The sequence below is a fragment of the Aristolochia californica genome, unplaced genomic scaffold, assembly GCF_029961685.1.
Source record: "Aristolochia californica isolate CCGP_79_NKW_82.1479 unplaced genomic scaffold, dmAriCali1.0.hap1 SCAF_1, whole genome shotgun sequence".
Taxonomy (NCBI): domain Eukaryota; kingdom Viridiplantae; phylum Streptophyta; class Magnoliopsida; order Piperales; family Aristolochiaceae; genus Aristolochia; species Aristolochia californica.
Genome location: NW_027181770.1, coordinates 5,330,665 through 5,346,393, shown reverse-complemented (window position 1 = coordinate 5,346,393; position 15,729 = coordinate 5,330,665). Strand labels below are relative to the sequence as shown.

The window sequence follows — 15,729 nt, the reverse complement described above, 5'->3', positions numbered from 1 at the left end:
CCGCTCTCGCTGGAACGGGAACCCCCGGATACCTAAAGTTCAGAGACCTAAGCTAGGGGGGGATTATTTTCCCCCCTCGACGCTCCATCCCGCACAGCATGCGAACTTGCATGTGCAGTTCACACATGCGAGTTTCGCACGAGTGGTTTTTATAAAAAAAACAAAAAACTTGCAAATCCTATTATTAGCCTGTTTTTCTTCTGGACGATGCAATAATACGTAAAAATATAATGTGTTAAAGTTAGCATTTGATCAAATTTTTCTGTTTATTTTTTTATTTTTTATAATTAATCATATACACAGTTAATTGGCTCACGTAATTATTGTATTAATGTATAATAAACTGCAATCATTAAATAATATAATATCTAATTTAATTAATTAATATATTAATTATACATTAAATTACTTATTTGTGTTGTAATCATGTTTGTTTTACCTAATTTGGGGTTTAAATATTATGTTTTAATCGAGTATACTATTATAAATTACTCTTTTTCTTGTTTTTTTTATTTTTCTTATTTTGGGGCACTAACACTGGAAACTGTTTTCCAATGTATATGAACTTGTCCACACTAACACCAAGTTTGAAATTGAATTTCATGTAGAAGAATTAAATGAATTTGAAGCAGGAGATGAAGATGAACTTCAAATTTTAAGTTTGTTGACTCACCCCCCTTATAATTCTCATATCCATAGTAGTTTCGGAGTCATTATTTAGTGCTGGTGGTAGAGTAATAGACTCGTATAGTTCTTCCTTGGTACCAAATACATTTCAAACTTTGATTTGTGGCACTGGTTGGGTTCGGACTCTTCACTGTATAAAGAAAAATCAAAAGGTGAATTTCTTTGATTAATTATTTATTACGATATTTTTTAGTTTTATTTATTAAAATTTGTTTTATGATTACAGCTTGAGAAGAAGAGTGCAGAGATAATGCTACCAGCTACATGATTTTTCATGTTTTTCTCATCATGGTAATTTTAATATTTTTAACGACATTCTAGTGGAAGAGTATTTTTTTATCTTACAATAGCTAATTTTATTTTTTTGTTTTTGTCATAGGTGGAGATTTTGCTCAAGCAAGGACGTATATTATTTTCTAGCATAAAGAGAAATAACTATAGTTTGTAAATTTATAATGGATTTATAGTTTTTATTTGGGTGATTGTAAATTGATAGTGATATTTCATTTAATTTTGTTATGTTTGATTATTGTATGGAATTTATTTATAATATTATGCAATGTATGGAGTGTTTAGACTATTTTATGGAACGTATAAACAATTTGATGGAGTATTTATGCAGGTATTATGTATGTTGATTATGCCCAATTTTAAATAGAGATCATGTCGAATTTTATACAGGTATTATATATATAGATTATTCTTAATTTTAAGTATGCCCAATCTTATACATATATTATATATCTAGGTTATGCCCATTTTTATGTAAAATGTATGCATAATTTTATATATATTTTATTTGGTATATATTTTTTGAAAAGTTTTAAATGTATGTTGAGGCTCGAGTTCGGCTCGAAGCTCGACTTGAACTCGGTGGGCTCGAGCTCGATAACAATTTTAGGCTCGAGATGAGGCTCGGCTCAAAGCTCGGCTTGAAATATTTAAATCAAACTCAGCTCGAACATAGGTAGGTTCGGGGCTCGACTTGGCTCGATGCCACCCTATCTATCGGAAGCCCTCTAGCTATAATAGCAGTATTGGTAGTGTGCTCAAGTCAGACAATTTTGATGTGGTTTCTCATCTGATGCATTTCTTAGGTTCAGTAGACCCTACATTCATATTTGAAGTCGGCATTAATATGTTGTCTTTAGCTGATGTTTCAGAAGGGAAACCTTAATGGGTTTCATAATTCGTCATTTACATTCGAAAGTCGTGGGACTCTCAACATTTTCGTTTGCCAGAGAAAGCATTATGAGGATGGTTGCCACGAATATTCATCTTCTTGACTTTAATAAGCAGGTGAGTGTTCCTTTTTATTTGTTGTTAAATGTTTATGGTCTATGTGTTTTTTTAGAAAGCCCATGGCCTATATGGTCTATACATTTTTCTTTTTTTTATAAACAACCGGTGGGGATGTTGGGATGGCCGATTGCAAAGGAGAACAAAATTTGAACATAGGGTGACATTGGCTATGTTGGTTCATCCTGGTTGTTTATGTGTGATAAATTAATGGCAACATAGTCTAGGAATGTGATGGTTTTTCTTATATATATATGTTTTTCTTTGATGTCCAATATATATCTTGTACGTTTTCTTATCCTTTATCTCTTTTCCAAGATATTATTGTTATAACCCATAATCTTTGGAAGAATGACCTACCAAATGTTTTTTTTTGTTCTTCAATTCTTTTGCCTGGTATCTCTTATTGATGGCTTAATGGTGGTTTTAGTCAGAGCATTTTAAATATTTTCTATATCATTTAAATTATGAATTTCTAAAGAAGGCCTGGGAATTTCTTATGGTCTTAAATGGGCTTTAGCTAAAAAAAGGTATAATTTTAAAGGAGAAAGCATTTCACTCCTTGAAGACTTCACAACTTCAAAATGGTGTAACCACTGTAGATAGATACTTTTACATTTGTTTGTATGTTTTTATTTCAAATGTTTTTCTCTATAGTTGAACCTAATCCTTTCTCTTGCATTTTGTTTATCTATTGGACAATCCATGAATTTTGTAATGGAAGAGTTAGAGTCATTGAAGACTTGGCGGCTTAATGGCTAAGATTCTCAATAAAGTCATTTGTTTGTTGTGGTTTTAATATATTAGTGTCTCTTACAAGGTGCTTTTTTGTATTGATAAACTCTGGTCTCCCGCTTAGGAAAATACACAAGGAAACAATGTTTTAGATCCAAAATAAATGACTTTGGATGCTTTTTTATAAGCTAAAATTTGAGCAATTATTTATGCCAAAAACAATTATGGCTGAAATAGTGGAACAAAATCACAAGAACCAAAAACAATATATATCTAAAAACAAGCAAAAGAAGTTATTTTTGTCCCTAAAAAAAGTTGATATTCAATTAATTGATTCACCTGTTAGATTGACATTAAGATAGTTGGGTCGTCAACATTTGTATATCTGGTTTCAATGGGAAAAAAATCAGCCTATTATGGGAAATTTATTGGGTTATAAGAAATCAGTAGATGTTACCCATCACTCGGATAATTCTAATATTTGTTTCAAGTTGATAGATATCGACATGGCTATAATCCAAAAGGATTAAATCATTATGACTGGGGAGTTAACCCATTTGCCTTTACCATGATAAAGGTGGAAGATAAAGAATTCCCGTGCAATTATTTGTATTATATTCATGCATTTACAAATGTATTATACTATGAAAATGAAAAAAAGAAACACATTTGATTTACTAGGATTCAAAGTATAGTGGTTGAAAAAGATATTCCAATATAAAGAATTCCCATGCAATTATTGGGATAGTATTCACATAGTTACAAATGCATTCTAATATGAAAAATGAAAAAATAAAAAATAAAACACGTTTAGTTTATTTGGATTTAAACCACTCTGGTTGAAAAATATAGTCCAACACGGTTTTACCAATGGTGAAGAATGTTTGGACATGTACTGGATATTTTGCGAGAATAAATCAAATAATTATTTTGGCCTTAAGCTAGATCTCATATTAGACTCAATCATATTACACTCTGTTTCTCTAGAGAATTTGAATTTCATGGATTTGAAAATGGGAATTCCAAACAACGTTTTATTGAATTCAATATATTTGAGTAACAAAGAATTTTCAAGTTGACTTGGTGAAAGAAATTTGACATAGCAATTAGAGTAGCACAAATGAAAGCGAAAATTGAGCATTGCAAGAAAATGAGTGTAAGAGCATATCAAGCCTCCTATTTTGAACAAAAAATATTCAATTTAGAGCAAACAAATAAATTTCTTCAAATAATCTTTTCTCAAACATCAGAATCAGAAATTATGATTAAATGTTTGATTGTATGACAAATAAATGTGTGAAGTTTTTAAAGCCTCTACAAATGCCTCAAAGTACAATATCGAAGCATATGATAAAAAAGATAGAAATCGATGATACTAATCAATTTAGCCAACTTGAAGAAATTGATACAATATCGGATGTTTGGCACTTTGCTATAGCAACAATGATCCTTGCCCATAAGTCCTCGTCCAACTCAAAGGGGAAAAAAAAATGGAAAAATAAGTTTCTATCAAAATATGACAAAAGATAGGAAGGAATCGACGAATTTCAAATAAATTGAAGTTCGCCACCCTATGTTAGTAATGACGTCAAATGTTATTGTTGTCTTGCGTTAACATGAAGAAGACATGGACTCTAAATAATGTTAAGTCCACAGTATGTTAGTCGGTCAAATAAAACTTTGACACATATAAAGTTCGTGTTAGATTTTAGGGTTTCATACTTGAGAAGTTTAGGGTTGAAGAAAAAAAGAGGTAAGGAGAAGTAGAAGAGAGAGAAATAGAAGAATAAGAAGAGAGGAGAAAAAACTAATGTGAGAGGAAGGAGACATTTAGGTAGAATGAGAGGAGCTCGAGTTATAGGATTAGCCTCTCTAGAGTGATTATTTATGAAGTAAGGTAAAAACTCTGGCACACGATAAAGATAAAAAACACTTAATAATTACAAGATATGTTGTTTTTAAGATAGGCAATTTTAGTATGACTACGAATCACGACAACTACTAAATAACTAGAAATCAATTTGATTTGAAAGTATTCAGCCCTTTTGAATATAATAATTTGAAATCAAAGACTTAATTTGGAGGTAGCTTGGATACACTTTACTAAATTTTAACTGGCAATATGAAATCCAAAACCACAAGTTCAATAATGGCGATTCCAAATATAATAATAAACATGAGATTAATAGTTCTATTGTATTTGGCAAACGATAATGTAACTCAAGTATTGTTCAACAAGTAAGGATGTGAAAATTAATTTGTTATGTTGTTGTGCTTATGTAAAGTGACTCACTTGCGTAATGAAATTGGAAATTCAAACTCAATAACTCTTGCTATAGCATATAAATACTAACAAATATAAATAATTTTGAAACAAATCTGAACTAGTACAAACAAGGATTAAAAAATAAGAGAATGGTTAAGAAGAGATGAACCTTTTGAGAGCAAGTGAGCCATTCACAATTGATCCAAAACTTGAAGAAGTCTTGGTAGAGGGTCGTGTGTCAGAGTGGTTCCGTCCACTCTTGTTAGAGTTTGTGTTCTGAGTTAGATACTTGGCTTTCCGTACCTTAAACGACTAGTCTTTTCGGGTTGTATTGGCTAGGTATCTGACTCAGAACTTCGTAGTTAAGCGAGCTTGGGCAAGAGTAATTATAGGATGGGTGACCTCCGGGGAAGGACTCTTGCCTAGGACTTTGACATGGTATCAGAGCTAGGCACACCACGGCCTGCGTTCGTATCCCGTGAGAAGCGGCTCCTGGGCGGGGTGGGTGTCAGAGTGGTTCCGTCCACTCTTGTTAGAGTTTGTGTTCTGAGTTAGATACTTGGCTTTCCGCACCTTAAACGACTAGTCTTTTCGGGTTGTATTGGCTAGGTATCTGACTCAGAACTCCGAAGTTAAGTGAGTTTGGGCAAGAGTAATTATAGGATGGGTGACCTCCTGGGAAGGACTCTTGCCTAGGACTTTGACATCGTGATCATTAAGAGAAACATCATACAAAATCGTGCGAAGAGAAGTTTAAATAGAAGCATTATAACGTTTGGAAATCTAAAGTGTATGGCTCGAGCTGCTGAACACCATGGTAGGTTACGTGTCGAATTTGGACTCTAAATAGCTTGAATCGGCCTCCAAAAATCAAGTCTACGCATGCCATTCTCAGTGCATTCAACTCATATACATGCAATCAACTATGACAATGCCAACCTTTGTTTCTCATGTAGTAAACTTTTTTTTTTTTTTTTTATGTAGTCGACTATTTCCTTTAGGAACATTTTTTTGGGCTTTTTGTAGTACTTTTTGATTCAAGTATTCCTCTTGCTATTTAAATATTGGAGTTTATGAGGTATAAAAACAATTTAAACCCTGTCAAAACTTTATTCAACATACATGGTTAATATAAATTGTATTATTATAAAATAATTAAATTTGAATGTACTTATAAAGCGGGTACATTTAACTTATATGGATTTTAAGGTCATATTTACAATTCCATTATCCTTTCATGCATGGGATGGCGGCCAGTGAATTAATTCTAGGGCTTCTGGTTATGGCCCAATTCTGGATTAGGCGGGCCGTGAAATCAATTCCATGGCTTCTGGTTCTCGCCAATTCCACGTTTAATCCGCATTCGAAACTGGGTAATCGGGTATTCTTTTTGATTTGTCTTCGAGTTTGCCCTTGTCAGTGGCGGCATCGGATGTCCAAACCCGCGTCCTGGGGGAAGCCGAAGACGTGAACTGAACTGGCAAAAAAGTTCGAGTGTTCCTTCCAGACCGACGAAGAGCGGTTCTGTTCTGTAGTGTGCTAACTACACACACTCCAATCTTTTCTCCTTTTCTGTCTATAAACTAAGCCTGTCTTCGCACTTCTGAAAGATCTCGTCTTACGCCGTCGGTGGGAGTGGCTCTATAAAACCCTAAACGAAGGCGTAAAATGGTCCGGCCGGAGCCCTGTGTCTTGTTTGCTCAATCATTCGTTCATCCTCACCTTGATGAGTATGTCGACGAGGTAAGCTCCTTCTCGGTTTCGTCCTACTAGTGTTCTAACGTGTGTTGTGATAATTTGGCGGTAGACTTCCTGGATGGTAATGATAGTTGGTATAGGCAGCAAGTGAACTGTCTTTAAACTGAAACTGTAAAGTTGCATCGATCGATGATCAAGTAAATCTAGTTCCCGTTTTGCTAAGGTTTAGGGATTTATTTTTTAATTTTTTAAAAAATCATCTTTTATGATTAGAACATGTTTAGTGCGTTGCAAACGAAACTTTAAGTGAAACAAGAAAAAAGGAAGACGATTGCAGAAGGTTGTAATACCTGAATAAGAAGGCATATTTCCAAAGAAACGGAAGACTGAAGCCTAATTCAGTTAACTACCTTGCTGCATTGTTTTACTTGTCCTGTGCAGATAATATTTGCGGAACCTGTAGTTATTACTGCTTGTGAGTTTCTGGAACAGAACGGATCATTCACATCTTCTGCAGTAACACTTGTTGGGTATGTTTTCTTGCTTTCAGCTGACGGTATGCTGCTTTATGAAATTAACATGATTATCTGCAGCTTTTATCATTTGGCAGGATTTTTCTGTAATAATTACTTGTCTTTAGTAAATTCTAAGAAAGGCAACATTGGGTCCTTTTGTATGTTTTCCCATTTATTTGGCAGCAAGTAAAGTGACTCAAAGAGTTTTTATAACTAAGCAGCTCGTGGAGTAGAGGAGTATTTAGTTAGCAAAGCCGGCTTATGAAAGATGTATTGCACTTTCAGTGCTTTTATGTAGGCCTTCAGATGTAATGAATTTGATAAAACTTTGAGGCCCTCTGTTCCATGTTGATTTAACTTATTGAAGTGATGACATGAACCTGAAAAACTTAGAAAGAAAGTTGTGGTTGGATGAGTCAACTAAGAAAGAAAATGATAGAGCACATCATTACAGAATGCTATCAGCATGCTTGGCAAGGGAATCGGCAATGTAGTTACCCGAGAGCAATCAACAATTCCAAGAAATTCCAAATGTCAAACCTTGGAGTCTAATAGCTAACTTAGATTTGTTTGGTTCTTTCATCACCACGTGTTGTGTGGGCATCAAAACTATCCATAGAAGTCCTAGGAGCTTCCGACAATCCTAGAACATTATTACTGTTGACTATCCTTAAATGCCAAAGCTTCATGGTGAGGGTGACTCCAATACTTCATCAGCTGGTGCATCAGAAGCAAGGCCCCTCCTTGGCAACATTGGCGGCCTTTTTTGAGATTCAAGACTTGTCAACAAACATTGTTTGTTAGTGGATTCATGTTCCTAGGTCGGCTAATGGTGTTGCTGTCTCATTAACTTGTGAGGGGATTAACCTATAATCTTTCATCGAGAAATCTTCCTTTGTAATGTTTCTTGTTTTGTCGTCTTTGCCTTGAGGCTTTAATGGAAAACACCTTTTGTCAAAAAAAAAAAAAAAGCAGAGGCATAAAAGAGGCACCTACTTCCCTCTTGAGTTGGTTGGTTTTCCTCTGGTTGAAGCCCTCAAGCTTAATTTTATTGGCCTTCAGGGTAACCACTGTATTTTTTTTTAAATTCTTTAATTTTATTTAAAATGTCCACCGTTACTTTACTTGTCTTTCCTTTGTGATTTTCATTGATAGGAAGTCCAGTCAATAGTTTTACCACGATTTCATTGGCTGCCCTTGCAATTGTAGTTCAGTTGCTTTCTTTCAACTAAATAAAATCTTCAAAATATCCATGACAGCTCAATTGAGGCCTTAATGGAAATCAAACTCTGCTAATTCTCCATCTCTGTTGCAGACCATATTCTCATGATCTGGTGTGCATTCTCTTGTTAAAGTTTCCATCTTCATTATAGATGGTGGCATCTATGACTGACAGGGTATCAAGTACCCTGTTGAAGAACAAGCCAACTTGACAAAATTTGTTAAATCAATTCACTGGATCATTTTTGTAATGCTTTCACTTGTTTGGATAAAAATCCAGTTGGCTGGGCATGTCCATCATAAGTCTGTTTGTAAAAAAGGTGAATTTGATGGAGTGTCCCAGGAAATGTAGAACCAATTTGTGTTTGAAAGTCCTTTCTCAACTTTTAGTATGGGGTGGTGCCTCTAAGATAACAATGGGAGGAAGCTAACAACACAATGCTGCCAGCGATTGATTCACTTGATAAGTTAGTGGATAGGTATATAAAATAGAATCTGCACATACTTCTCACCTTTATCTTTATCTACGGCTAGTACAGCTACCTATAATAAACTTGTAATGTTGACCCTACTTCTGAAGACTATTGTGAGTACTGCTGCTTGAAGATCCCATTTCCCCACTCAGTACATCAGCCCCTTCGACTGAAAGACCAGAATTTGCCCATGAGGGCCTCCCTAATTTGTCCTTGCACTTATACAAAAAGTGATTGAACTATCCCCAGAACACACTTTTTATCTCGTCGATCACGACCTCTACCCCCACTATCACGGCCACACTCCCTACTCCAGTACCTCAACCTCGTCCTCTCCCACATCTTGGGGGAATAGATGAGGTACTAAGGGCAGTCGCATGAAACCCTTTTGCACCTTTCTCATTCTTCACAACACCTTCTGCCCTAAGCACTCAATTATTTGCCTTTTCGAGTGTGGTGACATCCTTATCAGTAAGAATATGAGCATGTACAGCATCGTATTTTGGACCTAAACCATCTAAGAACCTAGCAACTCGAATCTGTCCTGTCTTTTCTAAACTCATTAGCATCTACAGTAAAAGGATGAAATGCACTAATCTCTAGTAAGATACCCTACATTTCTGTAAAATATACCGTCACTGTTTTGTCACCATGAGTCATGTTGTTTCACTTACTTTATAAATCATAGACTCCAGATAGGTTACTTATTGAGAAAAAAACGGACTCAGGGTTTCCCATATCTCCTTTGAGGTAGTGCAACTCATAACTTAATTACTTATTCTTTCCTGTAACTGTTTACTAGCCAAGTCATTACCTGAGTATCATCTGTCTCCCAATCATCATCCGTAGGGGTAGGAGCAGTATCTCAGAGATACTTTAATTTCGTTTTAGCCTTCAATAACATCCTGACAGATCGGGAACAGTTCAAGTAATTGGCTCCATTCAGTTTAATAGTGGTAATCTGAATGGTATGGGCATTCTAGATTCTGGCCCATCTAACACCTTCGGGGGGTGACAATTTCTCCTGAATCAGTCATGAATACGCTTCAAAAAAGACTACAACACGGACACTCCAATTCAACAACACAAACAATCCAATTCTTCACCACAAGCTATCCAAAATAGGTTACTACTAACTGCAAATTCCAAACAACAATAGTCCAAACATAGAAGCTTGCACAAATTCCTATGTGCCGCACACGCATACACTTCTAGGGAACCCCAACACAGATTTCCAGCACCACATTTTGATCAGTAGATGTACAGACACATGTAGAAACTAACTGGAACACAGTATTTAGACTTTAATGGCTTGCGTAAGCACAATCTGCAGCCCAGTAAAGATGGCGCATATGCTGGTCTGGTCCAGACCTCAATTCCACTAGAAATTTAACCCTTAAGGTGCACACAACATACTTAACTAATGTTTACACAGTAGCACAAACCATAAACCCTTAGAAGGAAAAAAAAAGCTGACCATTAAGGGTAATCGGTGGGAAGTAGATGGAGAATTCATTTTCCGGAATTTGTAGACAAAAAAACAAGAAAAATAGTCTTGGAACTCCTCTCTTATGGACAACAATATGCTCTGATACTATGTAAAGTTGAGTGAAAAAGAGAGAAAAGAAGAGAGATGTATAGAAGAAAGAGGAAAAAAAGGGCGGGAGCTGGGGGAAAGCGATAGCAGTTTGGTAACTCCCCTGGATCCCTAATTTGGCTTTTATCAATCACTTAAAGTGAAATTACACCAAAAAGACAAAAAAGCCCCTCAAATCAGTTACGTGTAATACAGCCAGAATATACTCATATAAGAGAACAAAAGTTACATCTACGAACCCTCCACCCCCCCCCCCCCCCCCCCCCCCCCCAAAAAAAAAAAAAAAACCCACCACCACACACACACACACACTTAAACACTCTACTAATGTGGCACTGGCAGCACTACTTATAGCCAAACTTCCACTGGACTCTAACAAAGCAGATTGAGCATAAATACTGCAGTTCCCTCCATGAAGGCTTGTAAATGTAAAGACTATTTTCGGGAAAAAAAACCAAATATGAAGCCTACAAATGCAGTCTATGTGTTTATAGCTTTCTGTTTCAACTGTTTCACTCTTTTGTTCTGAAATAGTGTTAACAATGTTCACTATCCAAAAAAGAATGCAGATTATCAGAAATAATTATGATCAAAAGAATCCCTACAACTTGAACTTTATTTGTTATTAGAGGAACAGAATAGCTTTTGGTGATTGACTTTGTTTATTGTGTACCTAGAGGCTTTAGCATGCTAGCCATGTCTGGAGTTATACCATTTTTTTTTTCTTTTTTCCTTTTGGAAAAAGATAAGTCCACTTGTGACATGCTTGAATTTAACTGTCTTGTTTTGTTGAGATATTAAAAATGAGGACAGTTGGGATTCAAGAAAAAGTAAAATGTTGGAGATTTTGCTGAACGAGGAAGTGTTCATATAACTAAACCCAACATAATTAAGATGAAGTTTTGATAATTATAAGCCTTAGACAAGAGCAATTGAATCTGCTTACTCATTAGGGATGTGTATGAGTATACAAAATCCAAATATTTTATTAATGAGCATTATCGCTTTCATCATCCTTGTCCGTGAAATCTTTTTGTAATGTGCAATGAGTTTTACCTCTTTCAGGGCCACATCACCTCCTTCATTTGCTTTGGAGGTGTTCGTTCATAGTGAAGAAGAGCCCCGATTTAGGCGTCTTTGCCAACCTTTTCTGTACTCACATTCTTCTTCAAATGTTCTAGAAGTTGAGGTAACCAGTTATTTAGCTTTCCCTTTCATATTTTTCATTTTCCTTTTTTTTTAAAATGGTATATTTCTGTTAAACTAAAAGTATCTGTTTGTATATGGCATAATTGTTGCATTAGGTAGCCCACAAATTAAATGTACAAAAAGAAAGGATTAAATTTACCAGGACTAATACAATTCTCCTATCATTCCCAAAAAAGGAGATCTACAAAACAAAAGCTCAGTTCTTTTTTTTTGAGAATGTGGTGTGGTATTAAAACATAACAAAAACAACCTAGGGGAGCTCTCTCGTTACCAGTGATTGGAGGGAGACTTCCTTTTTGGTCTGATCGTTAGCAAAAGAATTTTCTGAACGGTGCGCATGATTCCAAGTACAATGTACGTTAGAGACAATATTACATATATCTAGAAATGTGTCCTATGTCTCCCAGGGGTTTTTGCTTTGATGCTCCGATCAATGATTGTTTTGGAATCACTCTCGACGATTAGAAGGCAGTGAATCTCTGGAGGTAAAGTTTGAAGCCATGAAGGAGGCTAACAAGTTCGGCCAATGTGGAGTCTAAGAGGCCAAGTGGACCAACATAGGCAGCAAGGAGGGAGCCGTCAACCGAGTGGAGTCCACCACCAAACTCAGCTGGGCCCGGGCAGCCAATGGCGCTACCGTCAAAGTTCAACTTGGAAGTTTTGGCTGGTGGAGGTTACCATTCTGCCATAGTGCCTTTGCAAGGAGGACCCACCATTTGAGCCACTAGCTGCCATTTGGACCTGAGGGGCATATCCCCTGCAAGTGGAGGAAGTCTTTTTTGGTGAGAAGCCAGGAGGAAACCTTGCCCATTAGCTTCACTACCAGCTCATACCAGATCATCGCTCACATTTTTGCCAATCATCTCTGTGCCATACTCCCAAAAATCATTAACCCTTGTCAAAGTGCTTTTATCAAAGGTCATAATATCCTAGACTCGGCAGTGGCTTCTCATGAGCTATTGAACTCCTTCAAGAGATCCAATCTCTCCAGAATCGTCATCAAGTTCGTTTTGAAAAGTCTTTTGACCAGGTTAATTGGAAGTTGCTCGATCACCTCTTCGGTCATATTGGCGTTTTTGGATGCGCAGTTGCATCTTGAATGCCTCGTTCTCCCTCTTGATTAATGGAAAGTTGTGAGGACACTTCAGCGGTTCGTGGGGAATCAAACAGGGTGATCCATTGTCCTCTTTTCTCTTCACTCTCATTGCCGAGTATCTATCCACCATGGTCCGTTGTGTCAAAGACTCTGGTTGGCTCAATGCCATCTCTGCTGATCCCAACACTATTCTGCAATATGCAGATGACACCATTGTGTTTGGCGACACGATGGACCAAGTTGCCCACATAAAAGCTCTTCTCAATGCTTTCAAACTCTCCTCTGGGCAAAAGGTGAGCTGGATCAAGACTTCCATCTCCTGGTTTAACATCGACCAAAATGTCCTAGCTGCAATGCTCGACTACTTGGGTTGTAAAATCGCTAACCCTCCCCGTACTTACCTAGGCCTTCCTTTGACTTCCAACATGGCCTTCAAAAGTTGCTGGCATCTTGTGATTGAACGGATGGAGGATTGTTTGGCCACCTGGTGGGGTAATTTCTTCGCGAAAGTTGGTAAACCCTCCCTTATAAAATCAAGCATACATGGAATACCCAGTTATTTTTTATTTTTTGAAAAAGTGTGTAAATAGACTATAAAAGCGAAGAGTAAGTACAAACAAACCTAGGTTGGAGGGCCTTCCTCCACAACAAGGTGTTGGAATACCCAGTTATTACCTATCATTTAGCCGACGCTCAAGCGAAAAAGGGTGTTTCCCTCCAACATCTTGTTGTGGATGAAATGTCTTTCTAGCTAGCAGGTTTGTAACCTCTCTTCTTTAGTAATACATTCACACTTTTCTCTAAAAAAAAAAAGGTCTCAAAAGGAGATTTCTTTGGGGTGGGCCCAATGGTGAGAGAAAGTATGATCTTGTCAAGCGGGCGGAAGTGTGTCAACCAATGCAACTCGGCGGGCTCGGTATCAGAGATATTGCTAGGACCAACTCACCTCTTGAAGTGGATTTGGCGTTTCAACTAGTCACCAGACTTGATATGGAGGGCCCTTCTTGTTGCCAAAGCTAATAAGTCGAACGGATGGTGAACCAAAGGCGGTCGGCGCCTGCTCGTGTCTCCTATTTGGAGGAAAATCTTCCTCCTACTCCCTATCTTCTCTAATGCAATCAAATGCTATTCGGGGAATGGGTGTGTCATGAAATTTTGGTTGGACTGGTGGTTGGGCAACAAACCTTTGGACAAAAGCTTCGGCTCCATCTTGACCCTTTACAGACTCAATAACACTCACATCTTGGACTTATGGTCTGACTCTGAAGTATGGAACTTTAGTCTGCGTAGAGCCTTCACAGACTCAGAAGCCTTACTGGCCTCCAACCTTCTCACATACGTCGCAAATGTTAAAATTTGAGAATATATTCTCGACACCCTCATTTGGACCCCTTGTCCTAAAGGATCTTTCACCACAGCCTTAGGCTACAACCTTCTTCACTGCCTCAACACCTTGAAACCCCACCACCATGCGGCACAAGCCTGGTCCATGCTCACTTGGCCATGTGCAAATTTTTTTATTTGGTGTGCTTGTAAAAATAAAATCCTCACCTCTGACATCCTCATCAGGTTGGGAACTCCCGCGCAGAACCCTTCCTGCCCTGTTGCAACTCCTCCGAAACCGCCACTCATGTCCTCCTCCATTTCCAATTCGCTCAAGCAATTTGGGCCAATCTCTTCAACTGAATCGGAATACAATTTTGCGTCCCCCACAATCTGCCATCCATGATCCACTCCATCACCAACTCCCATTTTCCAAAGCTTGGTAAGATGCTTATATCAAGTTGTGCGGGTCACATCCCTTGGGCTCTCTCGAAAGAGAGGAATAACCGGAAATTCCAAATGCACTCCAATTGAGGTGCTTGCGGAAAACATTGCTGGTCAGGTCTTCGCATGACTACTGACAAAGAAGGACTTCATTCACCTTGGCAATTCTGATTTTAGGGGGAATTGACATCTGATTACCATCATGACGGGGCCTTCATGTGTCCCAATCTCGACAATGTGGTCCCACCTCCCCCCTTAGGTCACTTCAAAATGAACTTCGATGACAGTGCCGTTGGCTGCCTTGGTCCCGCTGGGTTTGGTGGGGTAACTTAAGATGAAAATAGCTGCCTCCTCCACTCCTTTATCGGCCCTTTAGGTATTTCTGATTCTACTATCGCGGAGCTCGCTAGGCTGCTTTAGAGCCTCATGATTGTTCGAGACCGTCTTGTTTGGCCCCTCATCATCGAAGGTGACTCTAAGTCGTCATTGATTGGTGCACGAAGAATATCCGCTCCCCCTGGCGGCATTAGGATACTTATTTTGAAATTTGTAATATAACTTCTCATCTAAATTGTATATGGACACATACACCCCAAATCCGCCAAACATATGGCAGACTATCATGCTAAAAATGGCTCTTCCCTCTAATACCTCGTTGTGGAGGATGGCCCATCACGCTAGGTTGTATCTCTCCCCTTTTTGAATTAAATTTACACTCTTTCCTAAAAAAAAAAAAAAAAAAAGAAAACCTGGTCGGCAATGTCTTTAGTAAGAGCTTCAACCCTGGTGAACTTGGACTGGCTTGTCGTTTTGCTCTTCTAGATGGACCAAGGGATTAGGCCAATGCAGTTGGAGAGAACCAATTTACCAAGCTTGGGGATTTGGGATCTACTCAGGGATTGGATCATGGGGAGAAGGTCCTGAGTGACGCAAGTTTGGATGCCAATTTGATGCAGCAGTTGGGTTTAGATTCTCTAGGCGAATGGGCAAAGGCAAAGGAGAGAGATGTGGTTGATAGATTCAACTTTGGCTTGGCAAAGAGGGCAGGTTGGATCATGGCTATGGTTGCCATGCTTGGCTTGGTTATTGCAGTCTAGAGGAAGAATCTTGCACGAGGTGGGGCATTGACTCGCCAGACTTGGGCAACTTGGTTTTGATCTGCAGAG

At 37.8% G+C, this 15,729-nt stretch overlaps 1 protein-coding gene across 1 annotated transcript in view; it reads left to right on the top strand.

Annotated features, from left to right (window-relative positions):
* The first annotated feature begins 6,433 nt into the window (after positions 1-6,433).
* The window catches only part of LOC137943715 (protein virilizer homolog), a 66,969-nt gene continuing 57,673 nt past the window's right edge, over positions 6,434-15,729 (top strand). Inside the window, exons 1-3 of the mRNA XM_068789156.1 lie at positions 6,434-6,730; positions 7,127-7,215; positions 11,557-11,680. Of these exons, the coding sequence (XP_068645257.1) occupies positions 6,656-6,730; positions 7,127-7,215; positions 11,557-11,680 (288 nt within the window). The 5' untranslated portion in view covers positions 6,434-6,655. The remainder of the gene's footprint in view (positions 6,731-7,126; positions 7,216-11,556; positions 11,681-15,729) is intronic.